This window comes from Lissotriton vulgaris, chromosome 10 (assembly GCF_964263255.1).
Source record: "Lissotriton vulgaris chromosome 10, aLisVul1.2, whole genome shotgun sequence".
Taxonomy (NCBI): domain Eukaryota; kingdom Metazoa; phylum Chordata; class Amphibia; order Caudata; family Salamandridae; genus Lissotriton; species Lissotriton vulgaris.
The window spans coordinates 834,637,800-834,664,191 of record NC_141698.1 but is presented as its reverse complement, the minus strand read 5'-3'; the positions used below and the strand labels follow the sequence as shown (position 1 = coordinate 834,664,191).

General features: G+C 46.7%; 1 protein-coding gene across 1 annotated transcript in view; it reads left to right on the top strand.

Moving 5' to 3' along the window:
- Positions 1-15,002: 15,002 nt before the first annotated feature.
- The window catches only part of LOC147688856 (protein QNR-71-like), a 54,052-nt gene continuing 42,662 nt past the window's right edge, over positions 15,003-26,392 (top strand). The window contains exon 1 of the mRNA XM_086941761.1: positions 15,003-15,066. Within this exon, the coding sequence (XP_086797887.1) occupies positions 15,003-15,066 (64 nt within the window). The remainder of the gene's footprint in view (positions 15,067-26,392) is intronic.

The following is a 26,392-nucleotide window of genomic DNA, read 5'->3' as shown; positions in this document are numbered from 1 at the left end:
GTCAAGTTCATCTTTATTTCGATGGTTAAAAACCATCATAAAAATACATAATGCAAATCCACATACAACAAATTCCAATGTATTTCTGAACTTTACAATATTAAAAAAAAAATGTAAAAACAATTTTAAAATGTTGTTAACATTACTTAAAAGGGAGAGAGCATTTAATTCATTTCCTCCTACCTCAGCATCAACCCCTGGTGTTTCTTAATTTGACTACAATTTTTAAAAAGCTCATGATAGAACACAGAGTACGCATATCAGTTGCCCTTTGCAAGAATAATAAAGCAGATTTAGCATGGTAAATTTTAGACTCCTTTAAAACATCCACAATAAATCTTCGGCGCGGGATTCTATAAAAAGAACATAATAGTACAAAATGAAGGGTGTCTTGCGTAGACCTATTGTCGCAGCCGCAGGCAACCTTCTGCTCAATTGTTAAAGTAAAACCAGACGGATAAGCTAAAATGTTAGGTAACAAATTGAGCCTAAAACGACACATTAAAAACCTCTCTTGTTGGCTATGCATTAAAAAAAGATATGGTTCCATACCCATTTCATTGCTCACGAGAGAATGTGCTACTACAGAAGTTTTTTCAGAGTCAAGTTGATTCCTGCTATATTCATATTTGTCCAGTAGCAGCTTCTGGATGCGATATTTACAAGAGGTATCCATCTTTGATGGGTCAGTAAACAATATTTAGTGGTCAATAGACTCTAGGGTTTCTTTAAAGTATTTAAGCCATGGGATTTGTAACCACCTATCTCTCCGGAGACAATCTTCAATAGTCTGTCTAGTTAGTTCAGCGTTTGGGTTTAGCCAGATTCGAAGCCAGGTCAGAATTGTTCTTACTTTAATCAAGTCAGATATATACGGGGTGCCAAGCTCCTTGTGTGTAATTGCTGCCGAGATGCTCTGTGGTAACTTTAGCAATTTCTTTAGGAATTTATCTTCCTCCGCTTGTATCTGGTGTGCATCCCTAAAACCCCACACCTCTGCCCCGTACATGGCTTTAGAAGTGCTGACCGCTCTATACAGCGTCATTACTTGTTCAGGAGACCAACGACCCAGCCTACGTGCAAAGTTTAAGATGGCGCCATTCTCTGAAACAAGTTTCCTGCACCTTTCCTCCATCAATGGGGCAAACCCGATATTTCCATCAAACAAGAGACCCAGATATAAGAAAGTGTTTACAGTGTCCAAAACGTGTGTTCCAATTTTAGTACACAAATCTCTTGGCCGGTTTCTTTCCTGCCACCATGATAAAGGACTTAGATTTACTGAAAGATCTAGGTTCTCCATGAACCTTACAAAGCCACTGATTAGCTGCTGCAGGCTCACTGCTGTTCGTGCGAGTAGGACCGCGTAATCCGCGTACAAAAGTACCGGTATGTGACGCGATCCTACTCTTGGGCAATCAGTCCCCAACGTCATCAGTGCGCTCTCCAGGCCATTTATGTAAAGGGAAAATAGGAAGGGAGCCAGGATACACCCCTGCCTCACCCCGCTAGTGCACAGGAAGGGATCAGTACTCACCCCTCCCGCGCTATAGCGGACTTTGGCAGTGGTGTTCCAGTGGAGTTCCTTTAGTTTGTTTATCAGGTCTGGGTCAGTTCCCAATCTGTACATAAGTGCCCAGAGTTTAGTTCTATTTACATTATCGAATGCAGCTGCCTGGTCCATAAACCCCATTTACATTGTTCCTTTATCGGATTTGGTGTATTTAGCAACTAGTAGGTATAAGTTGAGACATTGGTCACTAGTTGACTTGCCTGTTCTAAACCCATATTGGGTATCCACCAGGGTGTTGTGTACCTCAGTCCACTCTGTAAGGCGGTTTAGAATTACCCTACCTAGTAGTTTAGCTGAGACCTCAATCTCTGTCTGTAGCATTGTGGATTATCCCTACAGCCTTTCTTATATATAGGAACATACAATGCAGTTGACCAAGATCGCGGAAGTCCAGATTTAATTGCTGCATTAAGTACTCTGGTCATAATCGGTGCCCATAGGTCGGTGTTGCTTAAAAAGAGGTCTGGGGGGTGCCATCCGGGCCTGGCGCCTGATTACGCGTCAGCCCTAACATTGCCTTTAGGACTTCCAGTCAGGAGAATTCTAACTCAATTGCTCTGGGACCCTCCCACTCTCCATCCCCGTTTTCTACCTCCTGTTGGTTATAGAGACTTTTAAAATGGTTAATCCACTGTTCGGGGAGTATGTTGGTGCTGATTACAGGGGAGCTAGAGTCTTGGTAGCAGGGTCTATTTATAATTCTCCAGAATTGAGTATAGTCCCTGTTTTCTCCTGCTTCTCTAAGGTCTGCCCATCCTTCCTTTTGGAGTGCACTCTTTCTTTGCTTAACCTGTATTTTGTAATTGCGTCTACAGAGGGTGATTTCATTCTTTTCTCTCGGGGACTTCTTTAGACTATGTTTTAGTTCTCTCAGTGCCCGTGGGCAATTCGAATTAAACCATCTTGGAGTTGTCAGTTCTTTAGTAGGCCGCTTAGTTTTTAATAGTCCTTCGACTACCCTAGTTAAGGATTCGAATGCCAGGACCACTTCTCTACCCTCTGTTGCAAGATCAAGACAGATCTCTATGTGTTCCTTCCCTCTTTCCACTAGGGTGCTATAGAATTCTTGTGGGTTAATCTTTGCCCATCTTATGCGCCTCCCTTGATCCGATGGTCGAATTACAATGTCCCCCCAGATGTTCTACCGGTAAATCATTATATTCTAATTCAAGAGTTAGGGGGTTGTGGTCGCTAAAGGGGCTCCACTCCGTTCTTACCTTTTTAATCTGCTCTTTAGCAAAGGCAGAGATTACTATAAAGTCTATTATAGAAGCACAACCTCTTCCTTTAAATGTGGGTATGAGGGTGTCCCCTGCTTTCACTGGCAACAGGTCCATTGTGTGGGTAAGAGCAAAGCTATCTAGTAAGTTCATAAGCAGTGTGCCTTCTCTGTTATGTTCGAAGTGTGGTCCACTTTCAACAGGGCAGGAAGACCAATCAGGGGACATAGGGAATAGTTTTGGGCACAGGTGACAATTAAAGTCCCCCATCAGCAGGACAATTGGTTCGGCCCCCCCCTGCCTTAGGTCTGTTTCTTCATTTAGCCTTCTCTCTAACTCTAGAAGTATGGGAAGGTTTCCCTCAATTGACCCCGAATTGTAAAAATTTAGAATTAGAAATCTCTGTCCTTGTCCCTGTGATATCACTGCTTGTATAGTATCTGACACCCACAAAGGTTGTGAACAAGTGCCTTTTAGGTCTAAATCGACATATATCGCTAACCCTCCTTTCGCCCTCCCAGATTGCACTCCTTGGGCTGGCCTGAAGAAGCATTTGTAGCCCTCCAATTGGCAGGAGTCAGGGTCTCGTGCCCATGTTTTTTGTAAGGCTATAATATGAGAGCCCCTTATGTACTCTTTCCACTCTTTATTGTCGAATTTGCCCCCCAGGCCTGCTACGTTCCAAGACAAAAATGTTAATCCTGCCCTGTTTGCTTTCTTTCCCACTATACTGTGTTCATTTACTCTACCCTCTCCTATTTTATAGGTCTCGGAAACCTTATCGTTCTCCTCCCACTGTTTTGGGGGGTCTTCTGTCCTTATTATTAACCCATTCCTACTATTAACAATTCCATCCTCTATTACAGGACTTGCTAGTTCCCCTGATGCAGTAGTTGTTACATGTTCTTTGTCTGTAGGGGGTAGTCAATCATTTTCATCGAGCGACTGCAGAGGGGCAAATCTGTTTCTCCACTGGGGATAGTCTCGGGGAGGTAGAAACTGGTCAGGTAGTTTGTGGCTCTATCCCTTTGGGTATGTTGTGGTCTTCTAGGATTCCACATTGAGTGGTCAGAATTATTACTGCTCCATCTCCTTGGGTAAAAGTACCCAAGGGGGAGCGAACAAATTGTACTAGTGTGGTTTCTATTAGAGTTCCTCAGTATATAATCCACCAATCTAGCATCTCTGAAATTTGTCACAATGCAATCCCCTCTTATATCTTTTCTCCTACCTCCAAGCCAGTTAACTCTTCTTACATGCACTATCTCCCACCTTTCCCCGTTGTTCAATGGTCTGTGAAGATCCAGCCCCTTTGAAATGTTAGCATGTAGTTGAGAATGTGATTCTTTGTCTAATGCCCTGAGTTCCGGTACCCTTGCAAATACTATTACATAGGGACTGGCTTCTGGTGGTAAATTTATATGTGGGGGGGGGGCTATCTGGGCTGTAGAAAGGGTCAAAGTCCATGTAGGGTGGGCTATAGGGGCCAGTTCTTAAATGATGGTCTTCCTGGCCCCTTTGTGTGAGCGGTTGCTGGGGGGCTTTATCAATATTTTTGGTGCTCGTCTTTTGATTTAGTCCCCCTCTAAGATCTTGTGAAACTTTCGGGACATCAGGTACCTGGGCAATCGTGTGTTGGATATGGCTAACACAATTGTTATTTGTCATTGTATTATTAGTATTATTAGTGGCCACACTTATGGGTTGATTTGGGCCTGAAGGGGGTTTCTTAGTTGTCAGGTCTATTGTCTTGCCTTGTTTGGTCATTTTGCTCGCTATTTTGTCCACCGTACTTATGATTGGTTTCAACTGGGTGATAATAAAAGTTTCCATGTGTTTCTTGAGTTCTCCTATAATCTCCTCAATCCAACCTGGTGGATTTGTGTTTGTGTGCACCTTGTTATCTACCAGGATGACCTCTTGTCTATTTTTGGGGCGACCATCTCGTATAAGTGACTTGTTTTTTCTCTGTTGTCCCTTAGTCCTCCCCCGTTGTTTAGGTTTACTAAGGGGGATAGGGTGACTGTGCCCTGAGTTTTCTGCCCCAGAGAAAGGTGAGGGGTGAGCACAGGGAACGCCCTCTAACGGGTTACTTGCTTATTTTCAATCATGTTGGGGCTGTCAGCTATCGTATGATCTCTAGATTGCGTTGGGGTAGCTACTATTGGATTGGGTGAGGCGGATAAGCTCCTTTCCATACGTTCTATCTCCCCAGATACCTTCCTCAACATCAAATCAATTGCGGTGGGTTTTTTTAGCTTTGTTGGGAGCAGAAATGTTTGTTTCAGCCAGAGTTTGTTTAGGAGTTTCGACTAGGTGTGTTTTCTCATAGCCGAGCGTGTTTTGGGGTGATTAGACATAGTGGATGTAATCTTTGGCTAGCTCATAAACTTCCCCAAAGAACAGGCCAAGCTTCCTTCTTGTAGATCGCTAAATCTATCTAGTACTATATTTACTATGTTTTTACCCAACCCCCCCTCCTCCTAGTTGAACAGCTAAGTATCAACAAGTTCAAATGTCCTATCAGGCACAGACAGCCAGTCCAAGTTCAACAGTACCTGTCGCAATAGTCCGTGTCAAGGGGGTGGCCCGTCCCGTCCCTGGTTGTCCCCGGACGGCCCTCTGCCCGGCGCGGTCCCGCAAGGCGGAAGGAGCTTCGCTCTTTTTGTGCACCCCGGGCGCGGCTGGTAGCGTCAATGGGCGTGGCCTGGAGGGATTGTGGGGGCTGTAGTCCCCCCGCTCGTCGGCCGCGGTTTGTAGGCGGCAGCGGGGGATGGGGGGACCAGATGCCCTGATGCAGCTCTCCCCTGCGAACTCCCAACGTGGTCAGCAAATACCCCTCAAGCAAGACGGCAAGGCCATGGGCGTAGGAAGTGTGGGGGACGCGGGGGACATATCCCCCCCAGATTTTTGAGTGGGGGGGACACGGGGGACAAGGGTGGGGGGCGAGGGGACAAAAGAATTTCCCCTCTCCCTTCTGTTGTTCGCAGGGCCATTAGCGCGCGAAAGCGCTACCTAATGGCCCTGTACTTGACCCGTGACCTCATCTCCCTGCAGTCAAAGAGGAAACCCGCCCTCTGCCCTTTGTTATTCTGCAGTAAGGCTTTTACTACTGAAGATCTTCAGTCACACGCATTCAGTCATCCTGTATCTCATGTCCCTCCTCATGTGTTAGTGTTTTATTCCCATAATCGGCGGATGTTTACAAATGCGCCTCATAAAACACTCATTTAAAAGTGACCGTCGTGTTTAAAAATAGGCTTTACTTTGCTGAGCCCTAATTTGAGTTTTAATCTAGTTTCGTTGATTAGCTGGTGGTTCCTCCAGCCATCCGCACTACAGCTCCTCTCCCAGTCACATACACAACAAACAATGGGAGGAGGGTCTGAGGGCAGGTTTAACGACCGGCCAAGTACATGCCCCAAACACAATATTATAACAACAAATTGTACCTGGGAGTCATACAGAGTAAGTCAATCAACATGGATCACAAAACCAATACTACGCAGATAACACCCGTGAGAACACCGTGCATGCTGGTTTATGCAGGCCAAGTCAAGGCGCAAGAGCATATGGAGAAAATTGTTCCCATCAGAAGCCACACTGTACCGCCCTCTTTCTCATCATTTGGGTTCTCCTTACCCAGGAGACAAAACGGCCGGTCTGATGTTACCGTGACCGATGGATGTGACAAGTGGGTAGTATGTATTATTCAAAAATGAAGGTGGCTACTGAAAAAAGCAGTGTATAGTGATAAGAGTGAAATAGTGAGGGGTTTTAATAAAATTAGGTGAATCGGGTAGAAAAACGAATTTTATTAGTATCTCCCAATCCCTAAGGTTAAAAAGCAAGTGCAAGTGCGGGTTTGAAATAATAACCGTACTTGATGGTGGTCAACATGTTTCTGCATCATTAGAACAAATTTTCAAATGCATTCTTCGGGACCTTGTTATGTAAAACTACTGCTCCCAGACAGTTCGGATGACTGCCAGGAGACATCGACGGTCAGAGCGGTGCTCCTCATACCTGAGCCGCAGCCAGGTGGGGTGAAGCCTCTCAACCATCACATATGGTATACGGTTGAGTACACAACCTGGGACTCTCAGGTGATATTTTATCATTACTATTCACTTAAAGCAGTAGTAATTTTATTAAAACCCCTCACTATTTCACTCTTATCACTATACACTGCTTTTTTCAGTAGCCACCTTAATTTTTGAATAATACATACTACCCACTTGTCACATCCATCGGTCACGGTAACATCAGACCGGCCGTTTTGTCTCCTGGGTAAGGAGAACCCAAATGATGAGAAAGAGGGCGGTACAGTGTGGCTTCTGATGGGAACAATCCTCTCCCAGTCATCCAATGAGGGGAGCTAGCGCGACGCCCCACAAGCAATCATGACAAACAAATGTGGGTGTTCGCACTTTTAAAGATAAAAGGTAGAGCACAGATGCTTTTGCTCAGTACATTAATATTGCAAGCAGTGTGCCTCTGATCGACTCATTCGAAACAGAAAATTAAGGTTACCATGCACATGCTGCATCTAGTGCCAGGGACCCTAAGGTAATGGAGGCTCAAATGATGTGGCAGAGTTGACTAAATTATGTGAGACGTAAAAAATGTAATAATTTTGCATACTATTCAGTAATAGTAAAACATGCAGCACGCAAGGCACTTACGGACTCACTTTAACCCACGTGTGCGATAACCAGGTCAGAAACCAGACAATACCCCTGCTCCTCCTGTGGGTGACCGGTGTGCTATCATAAACACACAGTATTTACCAAACCTATGCCACCAGGCGGTCCATGTGTGGAGTAAAAGGATCACAAAAAGAGACATGCCTCCTCAGCCCCGCCCCTGCTGGTGTATTTATATTTTCAGAAAATGTAACCTATGTCCCTCCCACTCGTAGCTATAAAACAGTCACCCAGCGTGTGACCCGTGTGTGCAGTAATTATTGATTTTTGGGTTATAACTCAGCTACCTTTTACCCCGTTGTTTGATAAGCTGCGGATCAGTAAGATGCTCTAGTAGAATGAACAAGCATTGCTTTTTTTGTGCCTTAACTCAGTTTCGATTTTAAATGCCTGTGTTGTTTGTTTTGATTTTCCTGTTGTGTGACTGATGACGCACAAGCCACGTACCCCCAGAGTATAACTCTGCTAATGAAGCCACGTTACTGAAGTGCAGCTACCAACACCTGTCTACGTTAGCCGGCCAAACTGTGGGAAGTAGCCCAGAAGGCCAGTTCATGGCATAAACACATCACTCCAGCAAGTGCTCAACCCTCTGAGCTTTCTTACTGCGGACACCCTATCTGTACATTGTAGGAGACAGAGACTATTCCTCTGGGTAAAGAAAAAGGGAATTGAAAAAATATATTTTAAAATGTCGACTTTACCTATGAGTTTCTCTCTAAAATCACGGAAGAAAGTGTGATTTTGTGCCGCTTATGGAAACAAAGGCCAGTGAGCTGTTTAGTAATTTCTCAAAGTTGCAGAGAAGCATCTGGGGACATTTTAGGCGTCTGGGGAGATTTTGGGGACATTTTAGGCGTCTGGGGAGATTTTTAGGCATGTGTGGCTACCATCAGTCCCCAACACTCTCCCCAAAACATATGGACTTTAAAAGTATAGTGTCAATTTTATAATGCAAATCACAATCTGTTGTATCCAGTATGTATTATATCTTGTATTTAACTGCCTGTGTCTGCATATGTGCACAGAACTTTAATAAAGAACTGCCTCTGAAAGACTTGATTAATATCATGGTACACATGTGTTTTTAACAGTACAATCGGGTTACAAGGGCACCATACTAGGGCCCTTCCTCTCCTAGTACCTTTCTACAGTTTTAAGATCTTATTAGAGTTTCTCGTTGCCCAAATCGGTGTAATTGCAGGTATTTATATGTTTCCCTCGTCTTGATTTTGCTCATGAGAATGTGTCACTCATAGTTGTTGAAATGTCACTCATAATTACACTGAAATTATGAAAATGTCACACATATCAATCTGAAACCTTGGCAGCTATGTAAGGCTTGGCCAGTCTGGGAAGGGCAGAGAAAGAAAACAACTCTGTCTCTTTTCTTTCATGCCCAGAGAAGGCAAGGATAGTGTCCGCTTCTCCTGCTCTGCCTCTGGTAGCTTCCCTCCTCCCCGTCCCTCTCTCTCTTTCTTTATTCCTCCCTCTCTTTCTGTATCTTTCTCGCTTATCCTTAAGTGCTGATTTCAAAAGACAGCTGTTACATACACTCTCTTGCCTCTCCTTTTCTTTATTTGTTCCCAAGTGAAATAGATCCAGAAACGAGCAGAACACTTTGGCTGGAAATGTCCTCCTTTTCCGACAGGGTTCTATCCCAAAGTACAACCTTGGGCGGAGAGAAAAAAGTATCAAAATAAGAAAAATAATTAAATAACCAAATAAAGCAATACAGAGTGATCAGCAGACAGGCCAGATTATTATTTACACCCATGCACCTTAGCGGTGCTTTACAGAGTTCTCCAGTGAAGCGCTACTTTCTTTTTATCTTCTTTCTTTGAACAACATTGTTTCCCCAGAGTGGGGAAGTGCACCATTCATAAAGGGACTGCAATACCTGGTTGAGAGGTGGACTGAAAAACGTTTAATATGAGCGTTTTCAACTGTTATAATTATTTTAGCCTATAAAATGTGTACAGCAGCTCTGTGTTGAAGGATTTGGTCTTTTTTAAACCAAAGTGCTTACATTTTGAAAGGATATAAGCAATGGACATTGAAACGGGTCCCTTCCTGGTCCTGTAGTCATATCCTGAACTTTTCAGGCAAAATCACTTACTAATTTCTGAATAATGAGTTTAAAACCGTTAAGGTAACCACGTTGTTACATGCTGCTTACATTTCACATGCTTTGCTCATCCTTGCATTCGGTGTTTGCTTTTTACAGGGTGTTACGTTTTTTTCAGAAAGCATTTTATTCTTGTCCAATGCACAATTTGAATTGAATCTCAGCACAATTGGGTTGTAGCTGAAGGCAGTGCCAGTTTCTCCCAGTGGGGCAGTATGGTGTTCAGAGGGGGAGAGGATGTGGCACTCTGGCCAGAGCTGCCAAATTTGGAACTGGAGCACCATTTTCAGCCTTCATGACCAGTCCATCCTGACAGAGCTCATTCGGATGCTACACTTTAGAAGGCCCAATAGACCTTAGAAGCCCTGGTGTCTGAGCACCAGCAGGTGGACCCTAATGGTGGCAAGTGTGGGTTAACCTTGAAGGCCTGTCCACCACAATCCATGCAGTTCACCTCCAGTCTTGTGAGCAGGCATACGAAGAAGCACACACTAGAGCGACAGTGACTCTGTCACTGAGGTCACAAGACCCTTGAGGCCAGTCCACCTCGTCCATTGGTACCTCCATTGGACTTTTAATTCTCTAGTAGTACAACTTACCAGGGATTGGTAATGTTGGATTTGCATGCACATTAAACTTAGGGGGTGATTATAATGGTGGTGGGACTGCCACATCACCGCGTCGTTGACAGTCCCACCGCCATTGATGACTGCATTGCTGCCCGCCATATTACAATATCGGCGGTTGCTGGCAGTCGGAGAGACCAATCGCCACGCACACTTCTCCCTTCCATAGGGAAGGGAGAAGGCTGGGATCCTTGTGTCTTGCAGAAAGGAGAGACAAGTGTGTATCTGCTATTCAGGAAGGATGTACAATGCAGAAAGGGCCAGAATAGCCACTCTGGCATTACCTTTGTGGGCTGCAAGCTAATGATGCTTAATTTAAGTTGGTGTATGCAGGTGATGCGTAACTGTATTCTTTGTTAGAGACCGGTACATTATTTAACCCTTTCGATGCTGATGACGAGCTCAGCTCGTCATCACCCACGGGTGTTGTGTGCTGATGACGAGCTGAGCTCGTCATGGTGCCACTAAAATGGCATTTTCCAGCACAGGGGGGGGGAAACGCCCAGCAGCCATGTGGTTAAACCATCAGACTAAAACCGAACAAGAGAAAGGCATCACGGGTTGTTGGCAGAAGGAGGAAGGGAAATATGGAAAACAGAGAAAAAGGAGAAAGCAAAGATGAGAAAGTACCTGGAAGAGTGAGATAATGTGGAGGGAGAGTATGTTGGTGGATAAAGGAGGCAGGCGATGAAATCAGATAGACAGCCTTGGTATTCAACAACCCAGCTCCGCCACAGATTCCCTCACTACCACCACCCTTTAATAGTGCTGCCCAAGTCTCCATAACCACTCTCTCAGATGCATTTAATTAGTTATATAGCGCCACTCATACCAGTGCAGTGTGTCAACACTTTACATCATTCACACTACACAGAGGCAGTCAATCATAGGTGTGTACATCTGTGTATAGGTAATGGTAAATAAAACTACAGAGTGTAGGAGTCACATGTCATCCATACTTGTAGACAGTGTTGTTTAAGAGTGCTTGGTCTGGATGTTGGAAAGTGGGTTAATAGTAGGGGCGAATGTATATCTGTCCCCGGCAATAAGGACACTACCTCAATATATAGCTCCGTACCAGTCTTCGAAAAGTATTCTCATGCTCAACCCTTGGTTACTTGGCTGTGAGCAGGTATGTAAAGCATTTAAACACCAATTCAGTAAGTAATTAAGACACAACACACAATAAAAATCCAACACCAATTTATAAAAATACAAAATATTTTTTTCTTTAAAATTAAAAAAATCCAATGTAGGGAACCGGGAATATGACTTTTAAAAAATTTAGCATGATGTAGCACATAGAAACGTATATCCCCTTTTGGTACATCTGGTCACGCTGGACCTGCTCAAAGTCAAAGTTTCAGACCAACCATGATGAAGCCCTGCGGGACTACTCCTTGCGGTAGGTCTTGGTCAAAGTTTTTACTTTCTGACTTAAAAACTTTTCTGGAGCTTTTCTTCACGGGGTCCGTCGAAGCTCTCAGCCAGCCCTGATTCGCGGAGGGTTCGCCGGCTTGCCTTGCAACGAAGTCCCGGTCAAACCTATGGAAGTCCAACCTCCGAAGCTTTCCAGCCGTACGAGTTAGGGATGCAGGCTGGCACACAGTTGATGGTGGGTGGCTTGGCTCTCATGGTTGGCCCCGGTCACCTTTTCTAAGTTTGGAATTAGAAATGTTTGCAGAGCTTTTTCTTGCATGGTCCCTCAATGCTTTTCACTAGGCCGGATTTGGTGAGGGTTCACCAGCTTGGGATTCCGCCTACAACCGCCTGGAGCTTTTCAGCCAGAGGAACCTGGGCGGCAGGCCAACTCATGGTTGATGGTTGTCGGCCTGGCTGGCCAAAGTGAGTCGGTCCACTTATAGAGCTTTTTACCAGAGTTGCTCCAAACTTCTCCAAACCTCTTGAACTTCTTCCTGAAGTTTTCAAAGGGTCTCAAAGTGTCCAAAACTTACTCCAAGAGTCCAGAATCTCCAAGATGGTCCTTGAAATGGACTTCAGTTACCACAATCCACTTGGACGTTTGTCCTTTCAAATTAACTGGTAGTTCTCCAGGCTGGGGGTTCTTGGTGGTCTAGGTGTGCTCTGTTAACCTTCAGCTTGCAAGGAGTCCACTCTTTAGTCTTTTTGAAGCAAGGTAGTCCATAGGACTGTAATTCCAGATTGTGCACCAGGCACAATCTTCAGAGTCCAGGGCTTGGTTGGTGCAAATCAAACTCCTCAGCAGGGACCCTTCTTCTCCCAAGTTTGAAGCAACATCATCTGAGAGGCTTTGTCCCTTTCAGATACGTATTCCAAGTTCTCTGGGTCAAGAAGGAGGACACTGCTGTCCAATGAGGTGCAGGGGACTGCTCCAGGGTATGACCACATCCTCTAAAGTGTGGCATTATTTTCCCAAAGAGAGCACAATTTCTCCAAAATTCATCATGGCTGATTTTCCAGCAGAGGGAGCAGAACTAATAACTAAACCAGCCTACAGGATGGCTTCATCTACCTAGGTCCACTCCCCTTATACCTGGGAATTCCTCCTTAATCCCCTCATCCGACTGTGGGGAGAGAGATGTAAAGTGATTACCCCAGCTTGTCTCCTCTATCCCTTGAAGAGCATTATGTACTATCCCTCCCCCTGGCTCTGGCATTCCCATGACCAGCAACCTCTACTCCCAGATATGTCTCCTAACTCCAGGGGTCAATTATCACCTCTTAAAACAGCAAGTCCAATCCACTTACCTCTGACAAATCAGGGCAGGGAACTAGAGGGCTAAATTGTGGCTTGCAGACAAGAAAGTCTTACAACTTATTGTCTGTACATTTTAGAATAAATTCAACAATACCACATTGTTGCATTTATCATTAACATTCTTCTGAGTCTTTTAATCCTAGTAGTATGACTATCCTTTCTCCGGTTATTAATTAATAACCTCTTGCGACGTTAACCTATGGGCTGGGGATCTGCAATAGAAAAATTAACTGGCCAATTGATCCAATACCAGGGTCTATATGAGGATCCTCCTTATACCTACAGGACCCCCACCCCCACCCCTAGAATACATAGGAAAGACTTTAGGGGTTCTGATTATATCAAAATATTGCAGATCCTCACTTCACAGTGCTCCTAGCACAAAAGCCGATTTTGGGAAGCACTTTACTACAATGTAGGCAGTGAAATGTGCAATTTCACTAAACCCAGGGCATATAACACTCATTTTATAAGGGTCCTCCTTGTAGATACCTTACCTCTAACCCCTGGGACACCTAGGGGAACCCCTGTGGATACCTAATATGCCCCAACATTGTAGTTTATCAATTTGTAAGTGCCCCAAACCCAAAAGTCAGGGCACAATTTGCATTTTAAAAGCAGTCCTCCAACATGGGCCTGCTTTTAAACTACAGCAGTGCACACATGCAAGTGCAGGAAGGGCTGCTGGCCTCTAAACCACTATGCCCTAATATATAGTAGGGACTTAAAGGTAGTTTCAATCCCCATGCCCTATTATGTACTAGGGCCTTTGTAGGAGAGGTCATGTCAATCATAGGGGTACTCTAACCCGTAGTGCACCCTAGTGTATGTAGGTGTTTTTACTGTATTTCTAAGTGTCTCTTTCAACATAGCACTGGCCCTGGGCCTGGTTAGTCAGAGGCCAGGGTCAGCCAGAGTCAAGTACCACCAGTACCAGTCAGCAAAAAGTTGGGGACTGCCCAGGGCACAGATCGCTTTGCAACACTAGAGAAGCACAAACCCAGAATTTAAAACATAACACCATGGTTGGGGGTTCTCTTTAATAATCAGAATTGATTTCTATCCTAATGAACCCATTTTCCAACCTTCGGATAATGAAAGACTGGGTAAAAATCATAACGTTCTAATCTATACCTTGCAGTTTTCATGCAGCTCTTTGATGACGGTTAATAGCTCACTGTTCAATGTTAGGATTTTAACTTATAAACTGCAAATAGCAAAAGAATCTCTCAGACAAAAGCAGTAACTCACTGACCTATTTACATTATATGCATTTTTTGATCTGCGTGGTACATGTTCTTTGCAGCAGGCATATTAACACGTGGTTACGTTAACATGTGACAAAACTTCCAGTAGTCAGACCTCTGATCTCTCTCAATAAAGATCATTAATCACCAAAGTTATGTTCACATTTTAATTGTTGCCTGAAAATTGCTGGAGACCAGGAATGCAGCAGCAGGTACTTTTCAAACCATAATGCACTTACAAACATGACGCCCTCACCCGAAGTCAGCTACCTTTTTTGCTTGGTGCATGAAGATGCAAGATTCATATACATGTTTCTTTAACATTAGGTCTGATTACTATGTGAATGTAAATAACAATAAAGCATACATGCAAACTGTGACTACATGCCTTCTTTTCTCAATATTTCACTTCAAAACTATGCGACTGTATTTGTTTAACGGGCGGTGATTTGTATAGGGTCAATGGAAAATCCACAAGGTTGCCCCTGTCCCCCCCAGAATTTTAGTGTCTCCTACGCCCCTGGGCAAGGCAGTTTGGATTCTCAGACTCGGCGTTTTCCGTAAGCCTCTCTCAGGGGCACATGAGCGCGGGATCGCTGGGGGTACAGAGAAGCGGCAGCGTCCCGGCCTAATTCCATCACATGACGGGCCCCGCAGCAGTGGCGCTCCTTGGGCGGGAGGGGGCAGGCTGCTAATCAGCCTCAGCTGCCGCCCCTCGCGGGGCTTTAAAGGGGGCGTGGGAGGCAGGAGTTCATTTTCAACATGAAGCCGGCGGTGGTGCTGCTCGGGGTCCTGCAGCTGGTGCTTGGCGTGGGAGCGGTCACGAGTGAGTGGTTTCACGCTGGTGACAGACGTTTGCGCGGTATTTGCTGCTGTGGCTGAGAGAGGAGCGTAAAATCAGCGGTGCAAGCTGGCCCGCGCTTATCTTTTAGTTAGCATTGCGTGTTAGTGAGCCAGGTGGGATACAGGGGGGAGGGGGGCTCTACTAAGCCTCATGTGCGCCAGGCGAGTTCTACGAGTTCTCTCCCACGGTGTCTTGCGCGCCAGGTAGGCGCTGTGAGGTTGCAATCTCTGGGTCTCGTGGTACTCTACACACGCGGGGTAGTCAACAAACCGTTGTACTGTGCGGCTCTTAGGACCCACCTGCAATCATATCTGCAGTTTAAAAATGTTACTGCCTGAAATGCGCTTTTGTTTTTTCAGAGCTCCCTTCTATAATTCGGGATTAAAGACATTAAACGTACTTTTCTTTATTTTCTTTTGACCATCTCTGACTACTTGGAAATGTATTCCCCGAAATCTGACGGACAGTTGGTGGAAACGCAGGAGTGCCTTCGCAAATGTTGACGCCTGGGCACCTGAATGAATGCAGTTGATTGTAAGCATCAGTCCTACAGGGCCGTGTGCCCCCTGCCGGTGAGGGGGACTCGCAGCTCCTACGACGGGCTCTCCCGCACCTGTCCTCGTCGGTATGATGTAGGGTTTTAGTTGAATGGGTCCTGCTTCAGAGAAGACAGACCACGCCTTCTTGGAGTCCTGGTCCTGGAAACGAAAAGAGCAGCCCATCCCTCGGATGACCCGCCATAGTCATTAGATGCGAGGAGAGAGACCCTCTTCTACTTAAATTCGCTTTTTGTGTGGGGTTAACTTTAAGCGAAGCAACTCCTGACGCTGCTAGTTTGTAGTGATGTGCCTTGTGGCATGGAGGTGTCCGATAACGGCACCTACTGTGGAAGTTTCGGTTTTAGCCCAGGTCACCGCATCTACATGCGTCACCAAAAGAACAGTCTTTCGAGAGCTAAGTTTGTGAGAGGTTCGAAGTTTATAACAAAAGCACCTGGTAAACCATGTGGTCAATCACGAAAGAACTCTTCTAAACTTGCTATAGAGCATAGCAGCGATCTGCCAATTTACTTGTTTAAATTGCGGTTTAGGACACAATTGTTTCGGGGAATCCTTACACCCCAATAAAAGTATTTAACAAACTTTGCGGCCCAATCGGTCTGAAGGTGCAGAGTTCTTTCAGGTTACACGATGGTAATGCTACCCAACATTTTGGAACCTCTAGAAAGGTGTCGAAGCCGAGAAATGGGAATTGTATTTCTATCCAATTTCTTTGGAGTAGAGTTAGTTGTACAATTGAGGAAGACAAAAATGACATGTATTCTGCCTTTAAACCGGGCGTCTGCAGTCTGAATCTGGAAGCTGGCATGTATGGTTGGTGCAGACGATGGCACATTGTCTTAAGGTTTGCTCGGCACCGACTTTCGTTTCCAAGGGAATTGGAAAGGTAAACGCAGTCATTTAAACTGTTCGATGTTGCACGGCGCAGCAGCTCCTGAAGTCGCTGTGTGGTGCTTGGTTGATTTTTTTTTTTTATTTTTTTTTTGTGGGGGTGGGGGTTGGGTGCTGCCCGAAGGAGGAGGTCGGTGGCCCCGCGTCTGCGGCTCGCTCTGTAACGGGGCCCCTGAGCCTGCCATGGGGCTACCACTTAGAGGTTAATCAAAGCCCCTGCCTTGCTTTAGGGGCCCTCGGTGAACGGGGCTGATCTCGGGGCCCCAGCAGAGGTCTCCAAGCGAAGGAACGTTCGAGAATGTCTGACCATTGCCAGTGACGCTGCGGCGGGTACCACTACAGGGCTGGCTCTAGGCATGTGCAAGCTGTGCACCTGCACAGGGCCACCAAACCCCAGGGGCCACCACGCCAATATATATCCTTAATATATTAATCCTCTGAGGATGGATACATATTTGCGTGGTGAACCCTGGCAGGGATTTGGCGGCCTCCGGCTCTGTTCCACTTCTAAACTCCCTGACCCCTTCCCCTCTTTACTTGCCTGTGTGCTCTGCCCCGCCCGGACCCCCTCTTCCGGGCTCCCTGCCCAGAGCCACCATGAGCCTAGAGCCGGCCCTGACCACTATATGGCGCCTACCCACTGGATGAACGTAGAGGGCCCAAACTATAGCTGGCATGAGATGGAGGGGGACGAAGGCATACGACTTTAAACGGAATATGCGCAATCCAGAGGCTGGCCGTTCAGGGCAGGCAGTCGGTATACTAGACCTTGCGCTGGGCCGTCTCTTCGAGCGCCCCCTGGCCTGGAAATACTGGCACTCGCACTCAGTGCTGGAGTACCGCTTGACTAGGGCCCAGGGGCGGATTGGCAATGCGGGCATTCGGGCTCCAGCCGAAGGCCGGTATCTCTGTGCCCTCTTTGGGCCGTTTTTTTTTCTCCTCTTTTGAAGCCGCACAGTGAAGCTGCATTAATTTCTCTGTCTTGGTCTCCGTGATCTCTGTGGACTAGGAAAGGGGAGAAAAACGGCCCACAGAGGGCACAGAGACAGACAGAGGAATGAATGCAGCTTCACTGTGCAGTGATTATCCGCTGTGGCCTCTCCTCTTCACCCCCTGCCCAGCAAAGCAATCATGCTGAGGGTGGCTGGGGAGGGGGTGATTGTTTGCAAAAATCGGCCTCCCTGGGGGCCAGGTGTTGCTCAGGCCTTTGAGCCATTTTCACCTGGGGCCCACGCAGCACATAAACAGTGTTAGGTTTTTGTTTGTTTGTTTGTTTGTTTTTTAATTTAATGTGATATTTTATATAGCGGGAACTTTACCAGAAGGTGTCAGAGCGCTTTACATAAGAATCAGTTGCGAAACATAAGGACTTAGGAGTACATGTGTTACATAAAAGATACAAGCAGAAAAAATTGCAAATGTACAAGTCGTAAAGTCACTCAAGGAAGAGAAACAAATGGATATACTCTAAGAGTCACATAGGAATGGTAGAGAGTACAAAGTTCTACTGCATATACCAGTGATTAGAGTTCTCTATATACCTATATATACACACATAGTAGATTTTCTCAGGCAGCATTCCATTGAGTGGGGTCAGAGGGGGGACGCAGTCACAGCACAGTGGGAGGGTAACAAGGGTATGGATATAGGCAAAACAGAAAAGGGAAGAAACATTTGAGGATCATCAAGAGGAAATGAGGGAGAAGGGTACAAGACGAGGGAATGGACAAGATGGCGGGTCGGGGTCCAGAGAAAAACGGCAGAGGGAATAGTGGGCGAAGAAGAATGGGTTTGGCTGTGGGGGCCAGGTGATCTTTACAACTTGCACCATCTTCACCTCAGCCTCCCCCTGGCTACCATGGATGACCCAGCAGCTGTGTTTCGTGCTCCCCTGCCAGGACATTGCCTTGAGGCCTGGAGAGCTGGGGAGGGCTGATTAATTTACTAATTGCAGGGGCCTCACTGCTGTTCATGTGCCCCTGAGCTGAAGGTCTGGGGAGGGCTGAGTAGGTTAGTAATAGCAGGGGCTTCGCTGCTTATTAGTTGCTCCTTCCCTGAAGGGCTCAAATAATTTTGTGACAGAAAGGGGCCTTGCTGTTTTTTTAGTTGCTCAGCAAAGCGCCATTGTCACCTTCCCCCCCCCCCCCCCGTGTCTCCTGTGCAAAAACAGTATCCTCTCACTTAATTCTGTGCCAAACATCTTAAGGATTTTGGGGGCCCTGGGCCAAACATATTTTTGGGCCCCTGTTCGGAACAGATTTGAATTTATAATCCAATTTTTGATCTTTGCACCCTCTTTCAGCTGGTCACTGGACAGTGCACTACCATACTTGTCCAAATTCCTAATGTATTTACATCTAATATTCAAGGACATTGACGTGTGTAACCAAATGGTGTTTCAGTGCCCGGGCCAAATTGTGATCCCAATCCGACCCTGCTAGGGCCCATTGCAAGCTACTGGGACTGCTGCAAAGCCCCGTATACGGAGAACAGACACGTGCACATATATGCAGGGCTTCAGGTGGTATAAATAAGCTGGAGGGGGGTCTCCGAGGAGGGTTACCTATATTATCAGGGGTGTGGCTTAAACACAACCTAACTTTCTGATTACCAAAATGTTTCCCGTCTGGTATTTTACTTCCTCTTCATTACTGCATCCAGATACAATACGACTGACAGAACACATGCCAGGACTATTGGCGCTGTCAAAGGTTGTTAGCTGCATAAGGTATACACCTGTTACAACGCAACTTTTACAACTACCTACCATTACAACGCAACTTTTACAACGCATACCATTACAACGCGTTGCGCTGGGGGGCGCTCTAGGATAGGGAATACGTTTAATTTACTATCCAACACCTTCCCTAGTGTCCACGGGGACTGGAGTTGGAATAGTAAATTATACTTACCACTATCCAGCACCTCTAAGCGCTATGCGTTGTAATGGTCGTGTTGTAATGGTAGGTAGTTGTAATGGTATGCGTTGTAACGTCATACATCCGCTGCATAAGAATAACTGTTGTAAATAATATTGAAAATGCTTCAGTACTGAATAACGAACGCCCAATTAAGGATGTTGAATTAAACTCTTAAAATATGTAATTTTATTTATGGTGGGCTTGAGATATCTAGAAGCTGCTCATATTGGACCGCAGGAGTCCATGCAGCGGCTCTAACGCTGTAGACCTGGTGCATTTAGAGCCTAACCTCTGCCCTTCACCCCTCCTGCCCCACTGCCGATTCAGATCACTGTCGGGTGATCTACCTTCCGATAGGCACTGCACTCGGCACCGGTGCGGAACACTGCCGAGACCCGGCCCACTTAAAGCCCTATATGAATGGAAAATATATGGGGTTTGAGTAGATACCAGATGAGTTGGGGCCCTTAGTGGAGAATTTTGACTTGGTTGGCCTCCTTTCCTTGAAGCCGAAGACTCTTTTTGTCGTGAAGCAATGAACTGCAGCTCCTTGTGCCAACCTGTATCGTAGGACCGTTTAACTATCTCCAATGAGCTACCCTTATCGTTTCTGGTTATTGTAAACCATATCACCCATAACGTGTTTATTAAAAAAAATCTGCTAAGCTTGTGTTCTGCTCATCCACAAGTGGAAAGGGCTTACGAATGTTGCTTTCACCAATCATTGGATCAGGTCAGCGAGTGTTAAAAATGCAGATGAGAGCCAAGTGCTGCTTCCGAAGCTCCATCACTGAAGGCTACGGTAAGGCAATTGTTTCTCAAGATTGCACTCCTTGCTGTGTAACTATTGCAAGTTTGGCTTCACTTGCAGGTGTTCTATGGCAGGGGTTGATTTTCTTAATGTTTAAATCTGGGTAATGACTTTTTGGTTCTATTTTGCTTCCAGAATCCTACTCTGGGCAATGGTACAGCTGGCTGAGTTTATCAGGCATGTGCCGATGGTGTTCCTGCAATGTTAAGGAGTGCCATTCATTTCTATAGCTCATACCCCCCCCCCCCCCCCCCCCCTGGCAGTGCGTTGAAGCACTTTATGATGGGCAACACTACTCCAGACCCAAAGGTTAGGGCTTAGTGCAGTCTTATTGGAAGTCTTGGGCACTAAAGCAAACCATTTCATGCTTTCACTCATGTAATGTGGTAGAATAAGTTATCAAGAGTTGGGTGTTGTCACTAGTGAGTGGAGGTTGTATGGCAGTTCGGGTTTGGGATTGGGAGGGGTTTGGGATTGGGAGGTGAGCTAGAAGAGGTTGCATATGAGGGGTTTGGCTTTCAAGATGGTTGTGCTAGTGATCTTTGAAATGAGCTGTGCGGAAGTTGCAGAAATGCTTTAATAGAGCTTCAGGCATGCACGTGACTTGGAGAAGATTGTGCCCGTGAAGAGAAGACATGCAGTGGATGGGGGAAAAGAAAAGGTGTTTTGAAAGGGGTTCTAATTCGATTTTAAGTGACTGGTTTTCATGCTGGATTTTATAAATGGAGGGTTCGTTTTGTAACTACACGCAATTTGAGGATGCAAAACTTGGACCGAAGCAACAGTAGTTCAGTGTTACGATAATGCACGTGCAGTACTTTTCGGGTTCATTAGAATCCGATGAACAGTCTGCAATGCTAGGTTCCTGCTAGGCCACTCCTCCAGCAAGGACCGCTCAGCTCAGAGGTTGCAAGCTTACAATGACTGGCAATGCTAGGTTCCTGCTAGGCCACTCCTCCAGCAAGGACCGCTCAGCTCAGAGGTTGGAAGCTTACAATGACTGGCAATGCTAGGTTCCTGCTAGGCCACTACTCCAGCAAGGACCGCTCAGTTCAGAGGTTGGAAGCTTACAATGACTGGCAATGCTAGGTTCCTGTTAGGCCACTCCTCCAGCAAGGACCGCTCAGCTCAGAGGTTGGAATCTTACAATGGCTGGCAATGCTAGGTTCCTGCTAGGCCACTCCTTCAGCAAGGACCGCTCAGCTCAGAGGTTGGAAGCTTACAATGACTGGCAATGCTAGGTTCCTGCTAGGCCACTCCTCCAGCAAGGACCGCTCAGAGGTTGGAAGCTTACAATGACTGGCAATGCTAGGTTCCTGCTAGGCCATAGGAGCTCCGTTTGCGTGCAGAAGGCGCGCCTAAGGCAAGCCCGTCTGTGCCCGTCCGCGCCAGGACGGGCCTTAGGGCACACCACGCCGACCATTTGATCATGTACTCTGCTCAATCCCTTAAAGAGCTGCAACATACCGCCATTACGCCACCCCCAACGGCCATTCGACGCATATCTGCTGTCGGCCTCACGCGCCCTGACCAACTCCATCTAGGCGAACGTTTACCTTCAACGGTGCCGATTAGGAACTCCACGCCCATAAGGGTATTATATTTGAACACCCGTTCGCTAGTGAAGCACTCCCATGACATTTTTATCTTGCTATCTAACTACAATCCTGACATGCTTCTGATTACAGAAACTTGGCTAACATCAGAGTCCCTTTCAGATATTCTGGCTGCCCTCCCCCCTGACTACTATATTCTTCATGCCGATCGCCCTGACGACCGGCCTGGGGGTGGGGTGGCAGCCATGATATCTAAACGTTTGCCCTCCATCTTCTCTTACTCTCTTCCCCTCCCAGAGGTGGAGAACTTACTTATCAGTGTGCAAACTGACACCAGCCCCCTCACTTTCCTCCTCCTGTACCGGCCTCCCTATCCTATGCCTTCTTTCTATTCCATCATGAGTGAACAACTGTTCACCCTGTTAACGATGTACTCCTGTTTCGCCATTTTTGGTGACCTAAACTATTGGTTTAACGACACCAACGCCGGATTTCATGCCACTGAGCTCTTCGAGACTCTAAATAATCTGAATCTCACTCAACATGTCTCCCAACCCACCCATATTAAGGGACACATTCTGGACCAGATCTGGTCCTGCAACCTGTCCCTGTCCCTACCAGACCTACTCCCCTGTGTCTGGTCAGACCACCACCTGGTGGACACCACCATCAGTCGCCGACCAGACCTCCACCCCCCCTGATGGCCGGTGGTCTGTCACGGAAATGGAGCACATACAATGCTCAGGGCTTCCTTACCGCCCATGCCGACTCCTGCCCAGGCCCTCACCCCTCCAAGGACATCGACGAATTAGAACAAGACATAGGCTCCTGGCTAGAGTCGGCTAGTGGCCTATTTGCTCCCCTAGTTAAATTTCCTCGCACCAGGCATCGGAATTCTCATAGGTGGTTCTCGGACGACCTCAAGGCTCACAAATTAAAAACTCGCCAGTTCGAGCGCTCTTGGAGACGTGACTACTCTGACTCAGCCAGACAGTCCTATCTGGCCGCACGTAAAGAATATAAAGTAGCCATCAGGTCAGCAAAAATGGAACACTTCTCTAATAGGATCTCATCGGCAGCAGATAAATCCAAGGAGGTGTTCAGAGTCCTGAATGAGCTAACCACTGACAGAACCCTCCCAGCTCAGACCCCCACCCAGGAGGCCTGCGACACTCTGAACTTTTTTTTTTTTTCTTTTTTTTTTTCTGGAAAAGATCTTAAAAAGTCCATCCCCTCTCTCCCCCAGTCATCTTCACTGGATACTTCCTCCAACAACTCCCTGTCCTTCACTACCTTTCCCGCTCTGGATCCGACTTCCCTAGCGGAACTTGCCACCCGTGTGAAATCTGGCTCCCCTAATGACTGTTGCCCACCATCTGTCCTGCAGAGCATATGTCTCAACCTACCGGACTGTATTTTACACTTACTTAACAGATCCCTTAGTAGTGGCACCTTTCCTACCTCGTTCAAGGATGCCATCTTAGTACTCCTCCTCAAAAAACCCGGTGCCGACCCTGCGGAGCCATCAAATTCTCGTCCCATTTCTCTCCTTCCCTACTTCTCCAAACTCTTAGAGGCCCATGTCACCTGCTGCCTGTCTCACTTTATTGAATTCTCCTGCCATCTTGAGCCTAATCAGGCTGGCTTCCGACCTGCCCATTTTACAGAGGCCGTCATCTTGGCAGTCCTTGACACACTTGGGAGCAACACGGACGCGGGCCGTCCCCAAGCCCTCGTCCTCCTGTATCTATCAGCCGCGTTTGACACGGTGGACCACAACATTCTTCTCCACCGTGTCGAGCAGGCAGGCATCCAGGGCACAGCCCTTGAGTGGGTCAGGTCCTTCCTCACAGGAAGAACACAGGCGGTCCGCCTGGGCCCTTACACTGCAAAAAAATCCCCCACATCTTGTTGAGTCCCCCAGGGCTCCTCCTTATCGCCGCTTCTATTCAATTTATATCTCCGGCCACTGATCCAATCCCTTTTAAAATGGAACGTCATAGTCTATAATTACGCCGATGACTTGCAACTCATCCTTTCACTTAACTCTCCACAGGCCATCAATACGTTCCACGCAGTCATGACTCATATCCAACTCTGGATGAACCAGAATCAATTAAAACTGAATCCCAGTAAAACCGAGCTCCTTCTCCCTGGACTCAATCATGCCCATTGGGGCCCACAGTTCTGGCCTCCCGAGCTTGGCTCTCCCCCTATCCCAGCAAAAACAGTTAAGAGTTTGGGCATAATCATTGACGCCGAACTCTCCCTCAAAGCCCAAGTTGGAGCGGTAGTTTCTTCTTGCATGTACCAACTTCGGAGGATCCGCAAAGTCCGTCACCTTCTCCCCCCCCCGCGGCACTCTCCCAAACCGTCATCTCACTTGTGCTCTCCCGCTTGGACTTTTCTAACCCCATCTACCACGGTCTCCCACAATTTCTGTTACACCGCCTCCAAGTCGTACAGAATCAAGCTGCCTGCTTGATCCATGGAACCCCTAGATGGCAATCAGCCAAGCCTTTGCTTCACAGCCTTCACTGGCTCCCTATAGACCAAAGGGCCGACTTAAAGGTGGCTTGTCTCACCTTTAAAACCCTTCATTGCTCTGGCCCCGGGTTCCTCAAATTCCTCACCACCCAACACGAAACCTCCGATCAGCTCACCGGAACCTGCTAGTCACTCCCAAAAACAAAACTAAGAAATTCGGCGGCCGACGCTTTTCCTACCTAACTCCTGTACTCTGGAACCTTCTCCCTCTCCCTATCAAATCTTCTTCTTCCCTTCTCAATTTCAGAAAATTGTTAAAAAACCACCTCCCCCCCCTTAGCTCGGTTCTCGCTCACTGCGCTTCCCCTTACCTACTCTGTCTATTAGCGCCAGGAAGCTTCGGCGTCAGCGCGCTTTACAAATAGTCCCTAAGATAAGATAAGATAAGGCCACTCCTTCAGCAAGGACCGCTTAGCTCAGAGGTTGGAAGCTTACAATGACTGGCAATGCTAGGTTCCTGCTAGGCCATTCCTTCAGCAAGGACCGCTCAGCTCAGAGGTTGGAAGCTTACAATGACTGGCAATGCTAGGTTCCTGCTAGGCCATTCCTTCAGCAAGGACCGCTCAGCTCAGAGGTCGGAAGCTTACAATGACTGGCACGAAGCTTGAAAGATTCTGCGAATGCTGGAGGGGTGACTGAGATTGGCTCAGAGTACTAATTGAAAAGCCAAGGGGGGGTCCATTTTGATGCCTTAGGTTTGACATGGCACAAGACGGAGGGCATTTACAACTTCCCTACAGTGTAATTGTGTTGCCAGCATTTCTGTGGGTTGAGGGTGAAGATCCAAACCGTTGCGAAGCAGCTGATGATTAGACTTTCAGGGGTGCTTCTTCTGGTAGGTGATGGGGTGGCACTGCAGATTCTCTTGTGCAAGATGATGGGGCCATAAGGGGAGTCCTTTGTCTTTGATCCCATTGTTCGGTTTATATTAGCCAGTACAAAACCTCACACCTTTGTGCCTCAGTTTTGGGTGTTCCAGGCCAGACTAGCCTGCTGTGAGGCCTCACTAGACAAAGGACGGCTGGCGCAATCTGGAATGGACATTTGGAAGAACTGCCCCTAACCTGCTATGAGCAGTTAATCCATTCATAGTGAAATAGACCACTTGATGCACAGAACCACTCAAAAAGCAAGCCTGCTGAAGGAAATGCAAACAATATTTTAAGGCATAGTGTGAGAACCAACCGAATTGCCAAAAATTGGCAGTCAGAGAAAGTGCCCTTAAAATAGGCTTTAAATAGATGCACATTTAATGGAAAGATACTCTTGCTGCCTCAGGCACACTGAGGGTGTACAATTATGCAGGTGATCATCCCATCCTTAAATAATACAGCAAACGACAATAACCAACTTTTTTACAGCATTTGGACTAAAACGCAATAAAATACATAAGTGTTCTATTATGCCACCGGGGAAACACGAATCGCGGTGGTCCTTATTCACCAGGACTAAACATGAGCGGAAAATCCGTTCCGCTCGCGGATTTCGCAGATTTTCGGTAAATCCACAAATTTACAGGAGATCCGCAAGCGGCGGATTTCGGGGGCAAAAGTTCAACTGTGTTGAACTTTTAACTATTTTAGGATGGCGCTGGCAAGCTGCCAGCGCCATCCTAAAATAGCTACAAAGTTAGCTTCAACAGGAAGCACTAATAGATAAAATAAAGCAGGTGCTCGAGCACCTGCTTTATTTTATCTATTAGTGCCCTGATGAAGCTAATTTAGTAACTTTTAGGATAGCGCTGGCAGCTTGCCGGCGCCATCCTAAAATAGTTACAGCAGGATGATGTGTTTTGTCGAGGCTGGGTAGGTGTGCTCTCTCCCCATATCTATTGTCGAAAATTAGCTATGAGGCTTGATGGAGGCCTTTGCATAAATGACTTTCACGAGCTCAATCCCTGTGACCACGAGCTTCTCTGATCCGTGCCTGTCCTTATACACACAAGAGGCATGTGAACTCTCATATAAGCCCCGTCCGTTTGTCCCCTCCCCACACACTAGTAGTGTGTGCACCGTCTTCGGG